The sequence below is a fragment of the Gossypium raimondii genome, chromosome 3 (genome assembly GCF_025698545.1).
Source record: "Gossypium raimondii isolate GPD5lz chromosome 3, ASM2569854v1, whole genome shotgun sequence".
NCBI classification, from domain to species: domain Eukaryota; kingdom Viridiplantae; phylum Streptophyta; class Magnoliopsida; order Malvales; family Malvaceae; genus Gossypium; species Gossypium raimondii.
In genome coordinates this window covers 38,727,650-38,733,879 of record NC_068567.1, presented here as the reverse complement: position 1 = coordinate 38,733,879, position 6,230 = coordinate 38,727,650, and the positions used below count along the sequence as shown (strand labels likewise).

The following is a 6,230-nucleotide window of genomic DNA, read 5'->3' as shown; positions in this document are numbered from 1 at the left end:
AAAAGATGTACGTTCTTCCAACCATTTCTTAATAGAATGGAATCTAAGCTTGCTCTTTGGAAAGCTAAATTTCGTGGACAAGGTGGTAAACTTACCTCGATCAAGTCAAATTTGTCAAGCTAACCGCTTTACCAATTATCCTGCTTCCGAGCTCTAAAGAAATATGCAATGAATGGATCATTGATGCGCAAGTTTTGGAGGGGGAAAGACCAAAATACTACATTACATAAACTGGGATCAAATTTGCACTAGTAAGTTATCTGGAGGACTAGGCATAAGAAAAAATGAACATCATGAACAAAGCTCTACTAGCAAAGCAAGCATGCAGAATTGTTAGTTATCATAGCTAGCTCTTCAAGGAAACCTTGGTAAAAACGTATTGCTATGATGAAATTTTCCTTCAATGCCAACCAAAATCAGGTAACTCGTGTACTTGGAGAAACATTATGAACATAAGAGATCTAATCAAGCATAACATCACATAACAGAGAGAAAATAGGTTAAGTGATCCAAGCAATTTGGAGGAAGAGAATTATGAATAGGTTCAAGATGAATTGCAAAGTATGGACCCTCGAAGATGGTGGGAAGCAAAATCTCTATTTGAAGGCAACAAAAGACCGAGATAGAAACTTTTTAGTAAAATCATCATACTCTCACGAGCTCAACAATCAAAGTGGCAGATGGTTGAATTCCCACAACATGAACATTTCGAAGATGCTTGAAGGATGTTGTGGTCGGCTAAAATACCTTTTAAGATTGCCGTTTTTGTGTGGAAGATGCACTACCTTGCAAAGCCAAAATTCACAAAAGAATTAGATCCATGGCTACTGAGTGCACATTCTGTTAAAGCTGAAATAGAGACCTTATATCATCTCTTTTGCAAATGTAACTTTGCAAAGCAGTTTGGTTTGGCTCACCCCTTAAAATCCGTACGTATAACCTTGGAGTTAATTTAGTAAGGGATAGGATCATGCTAATCATGGAACATGCAAGGGGCGAAGAACTCATGCCTGAAGACTTCGTTGGCTTTTCCATTACTCTGTGGAACATTTGGACCCATAAGAACAACGTTTAATTTGAAGGTGCCACACCAAATACCACAACAGTGTTGAGATCAACATACAAAGTTTAAATTTTTTTTTTTAAAAAAAAAAAACTCTAAATTTAAGCTTCAAAGCACGTTTTAAAGAGCCGAGATTTTTTTTTTCCTCGTTACTGCAATTGTTGGTATTAGTTTAGCACATTTGGAGAATGGCAAAGAACTTAATTCATCACATCCACAAACTCAGCAAGTCTTTAGAAAATTCACAAAATGTAAAAAGAAATAGAACCCTTCAATCATAGATGCAAATGACATTGATGATTAGATATGATTGATACTGTCCTTTAATCATTCATCATACGCATCAATATAACATATCCTGCAAATGTAAACTGTTCTCTTAATGACTCTCAATGCCAAGTATAAAGATAATTATGAGACAATCTAAAATGGATCTTTGGAGAAAGTAAAAGTAGAAAATAAAGTAGTGACCTTTGACAACACTGTTCAAGGTATAAAACTAGGTAAGTATTAGTAGTATTACCCTCTTTCAAGCAATAGTTCCAAGTTCTCGATTCAGATAGTCTACAAACATCCTCTTTGCACTGTTGGAATCGGAAGGGGGAGGTCGTCCACTCAAACTTGTTTGTCCTGTTAACTTGATGAATGTTCTCCGTAATCTCCGTAGCTCCGGCAACCCAACCGATCTAGAAATATCGATATTCGGTAAACCTTGACCAATGGAGATATTGGCAAGAGGTCCTCCAATTGACTGGGATTGTGCTTCCACAATAGCATTAATCACCTCCTGCGTGGCTCTGTCCATCTCATACAGTGAATTTGCCTCTGAAAACCGGGTATTTTGTGTGGCAATGGTTGGCTGCAAAATCTTAACATCCCGAGATTTCGAGTCTGCTTTTTTTGTCAAATACAAAACCACATCTACAATGGCAATAGAAGATCTCTCCACTCCATCATTATGAGCCCATAGCTCGAACAAAGGCGAATCCCAACGATTTCTTCTATCCGGTTTCTCAAATCTTCTAACTAAATCCTCAAATATCACATCATTATATGCAGCCTCTCCCTTCTCCCGACGCTCTTCATTCCATTTCCTACAGTGCGATTCTCCAACATCACAGTACAACACACAGTACCTTATCCCAGCAGCACGAGCCAAACACCACAACTCGTATCGATAACCCTTGATACTGTTCAAAGAATCAACTATAATGATATTATCTTTGGAGACAGACCTATCAACTTCGGACCTAAGCACTCCCCGTAAATTCTTCTCTGATGGCATATTAGCATAGCTCTGATTACGATCAAGATGAAATGAAGTCTCATCGATGATCCTTACAGTCTGTTTGCACTCTGATTCATTCAGAGCTTCAGCTAGACATTTCGCAGCTGTTGACTTCCCACTGCACGGCTGCCCACAAATTACCACCAATGCCATCTTTTTTTAAAGTCTTATTCTTACTCTTAATACAAAACTGGGTTTAGACCGCAGCTCGCTAAGCTGCAGTTCCTTGAAATCTCACTGTTCATAAATTAAGAAAGTAATTCAAATCAAGAATTTCCTTTGCCTCAAATTTTTACATATACTTGCTAATATCTTCAAAGTTTTCAGATTACATAAGACATGTATAGTTTTATAGGAAACTATATGGAAGATATAACTGAAACACAGATCGTATTTCAGCAAGATGCAGAAACAAAATAAATAATCAAGAAAAATTGCAAAAGAATTAAATTAGGGATCAGAAGAATCCTGAAAAAAGCAGTAAGAAAAAGGGCCAAAGATTAAACCGCCAAAAAGTTCTAAAAACTTGAAAACCCTAGTTAAGTAAATTACCTTGGTCGGAGATTTGAATAACAGACAGGCAGAGAGGGAGGTCGCGTTAGGAGGAATCCGCTTCCATCATATTTTTGCGCTTTATGGATTTTATTATATTTGGGCCCTTTGATTTGGTCAAGATTGGGCCTTCAGTCCCAACTTACCAATGAATATATGTTAAATTCTGTTATTAGTCCCTGCATTATGTGTTAGTTGTGGAATTAGTTCAGCTACTTTAATTTGGCCAATTTTTATTGTTGTACTTTTTAAATTTTAAACTTCCAGTTGACCCAAATGATATAAATTGAGTCCCTTAGGTCAAATTAAGCTATTAGTCCTATATGATGCGTAAGTTGTGAATTTAATCTCTATTCTTCAATTTGATTATTTTTAGTATCTATACTTTTTATATTTTTAAAATGGGATAATGGCAAGAAAGGCCCTTGTACTTTAGGTTTGTTCTAATGTGACACATGTATTTTCAAAATGTCCAATTTCATACATGTATTTTTTTTCGTTAAATATTCCCGTACCTAACCTTGATTACGTCATATTTTATGTTGATGTGGCATGTTGCCCAACCAAGGGCTACCACGTGATTGTTTGTTGACATTTGACCAGGTAGGTGACAGCCTTACGAGCTATTCTTCTTTTTCTCGTAGAATATTTGGAAATATATAACATTCTTATTGAAAATTATATTCCTTTCAAAAATATATTTTTTTATAAATACATGTTAAAAATATAAAAATTATATTCTTTTAAAAAAAATTAAATATAAATTGTTTAAATATGTTGTTTTTGTTATAAATATTTTATTATTAGGTGGATGTTCATCAAAATCAAGATAAGTTTGACGTATATTATGACTCTAATGTTTATTAAAAGTAGACCTGTTCATGGGTCAGGCCACCTGAGCCGGCTCGAAGGTATGCTCAAAAAGTGGAAGGGTTTGGATAAAAATATAAGTTCGAAAAATGGACTTGGACAAAAAAAAATAAGGCCCATTTAAAAATTGAGTTGGGCCTCAGGTAAGGCTCTTTTGGCTCGAGCTCAGCCCGAATTAACAAAAAGACAAAAAAATGCTATTTTATTATTGTTTTCTTGTTGTTTTTCACTGTTTTACTACAATTTCACTATTATATTACTATTATTTTGTTATTATCGTTTGCTATTGTATAACTCTTATTTTATTGTTAATTTTATTCTTGTTTTAGAGACATTTGCTTGTTAAGTTACACCTATCTTACTGTTATTTAAGTATGAATATTTTTTTAATTTATTTTCAATTTGTTGGGAAACATTTATTTGAATGTTTTTAGTATTTTTGATGTATTATATTTTTAAATTTTTCATAAAAAAATAATATAAAAAATTAATTTGATCGGGCCGGACCCATGTTTTTAGCATTTTTATTCGGCTCGAACTTGGTCAAAATTTTAGGCCCATTTTCAGGTTGAGCCAAGCCCGAGCCTAAAATTTTGGCAAGGCCCGACCTGAATCTGTCTCGGCTCAACCCATGGACAGGTCTAAATAGAAATAGAGTTTTATACTTCTTATATCTATAAATATAGACTTTAGAGAAACATTGTAAATATCAGATAAATTAATAAAATATGCTCTCTTTTACTAACATATTTCTTGTTCATTTACTCTTTTTATTATTTATTTATTTCATAACACATTGTCAGCATGATCCTCATGAAAAAGAAAATTCCTCTCAAAATTCTCTAAAAAAACCCTTTTCGTCTCTTTTTTTAACCCTTTCTTGTTATTTTATAACCCTTTTCGTCTCTTTTTTTAACCCTTTCTTGTTATTTTATAACCTGTTCTAGGCAAGGTAAAAGAAATGGTTATAATAATTCTTTTCACCATTATAAGTGGAAAAATAAAGATAGGAAAAAGAAATAAGAATTTCCAAGAGAACCCTATATAGAGTGGAATAACTTAAGTTATCAAAGGCCATTGGTTACGCACCTGTCATACACCTAAACATTTAGTCAAACTCTATCAAGATTCCATCAAGTGAAAGAGAGACAATATGGAAACGAATAATAAAATGATGGTGAATCAAATTTGGCATGCCAGATTGATGATCGTGACAAATTTAAATAATAAAAGGATATTGAGATTGTCTCTATGATGGTGATAATTTTAAATGCTAGCATGTCAATTTTTAGGATTTTTATAATTGTTATAATATATTGCTATTGATATTCATTACTAAAATTTAAGTTTATAATAAAAGGTCACACCATGTTTTTAAAATAAATGTGGTAAGAATTAAAATAACGAAGTGTGGTGGTTAAGTGGTTAAGTGCTCTTAAGCTACCTTAGAGGTATTAAGTTCAAGTCTCCCTTGTTTTCATCTTTTTATTTAATTTTTTTAACACAATTTCCATATGCATAATGTGCTTGTTGTCCACCCCATTGTTACCATCTTTAGGAGGATTCATTTCTCTCTTTATGAGTCAAACTTACCATCTTTAGGAGGATTCTCCATTTCACTCCATGCTTCCCTCTCTTGTCAATACTTTATATCTTGCATTTTATTGTGGTTCATTAAACCTACTCACAGTTAACCAAGCTTTCACCACCCTTTTCCGTCCCTACCTCCCTATTACTTTTATCTTTTCATCTTTTTATTTAATTTTTTAAACACAATGTCCTTGTGCATAATGTGCTTGTCGTCCACCCCATTGTTACCATCTTTAGAAGGATTCCTTTCCTTCTTTATGAGTCAAACTTACCATATGTTGAGGTAACATGATCCTCATTTCACTTCATGTCTCCCTCCCTTGTCAAAACTTTATATCTTGCATTTTATTGTGGTTCATTGAACCTAGTCACAGTTGACCAAGCTTTCACCACCCTTTTCCGTCCCTACCTCCCTATTGCTTCTATCCTTTCACTTTTTCATTTTCACAAAATAACAGTCTCCTCATACAGCCGTGTGTCTTATTAATTTTTAGGTGTAGGTTTTTCCACATGGCATCAGGTTGTTACACGGCCTGGAGACATAGTTGTGTGCCCCTCACTTCGAATTGTACATGGTTGGCCACACGACCATGTTCCTGAGCCACACAGCCTGAGCTCTGTCACACGGTTGTGTGACCCCTGTTTTCAAATTTTTCTACATTTTTCTATTTTGTTTCAGATTAGTCCTTGTTGTTTCCAAACTATTTTTAAGGTTCCGTAAACCCAATTTAAGTTCCATTTTCATATATATGTTATGAATAATGATTGACTATTGATTTATGATAACTAAATTGAGCTATGAATTGTGTTGATTTATAATTGAACTGAAATTTTGAAAATGTTGCAAATTAATCCTAGTTAAATCCT

General features: G+C 34.0%; 1 protein-coding gene across 4 annotated transcripts; it reads right to left on the bottom strand.

Annotated features, from left to right (window-relative positions):
• Window positions 1–433: 433 nt before the first annotated feature.
• On the bottom strand, window positions 434–3,017 carry LOC105794232 (protein KTI12 homolog). Of its 4 annotated transcripts, none has more exons than XR_001133821.2 (4): window positions 2,904–3,017; window positions 1,587–2,588; window positions 863–1,039; window positions 434–785 (listed from the first exon to the last, which is right to left on the bottom strand). XR_001133821.2 is itself a non-coding variant. In XM_052628322.1 (3 exons), the coding sequence occupies exon 2, from the start codon at window positions 2,502–2,504 to the stop codon at window positions 1,593–1,595; it is 912 nt and encodes a 303-aa protein (XP_052484282.1). In that variant the 5' UTR covers window positions 2,505–2,588; window positions 2,904–3,017; the 3' UTR covers window positions 434–785; window positions 1,587–1,592. The 4 variants fall into 4 exon arrangements, 2 of the variants coding, with proteins under 2 accessions (XP_052484282.1, XP_012478751.1); XR_001133820.2 differs by having other exon boundaries at window positions 918–1,039; XM_052628322.1 differs by lacking the exon at window positions 863–1,039.
• Between the last annotated feature and the right edge of the window lie 3,213 nt (window positions 3,018–6,230).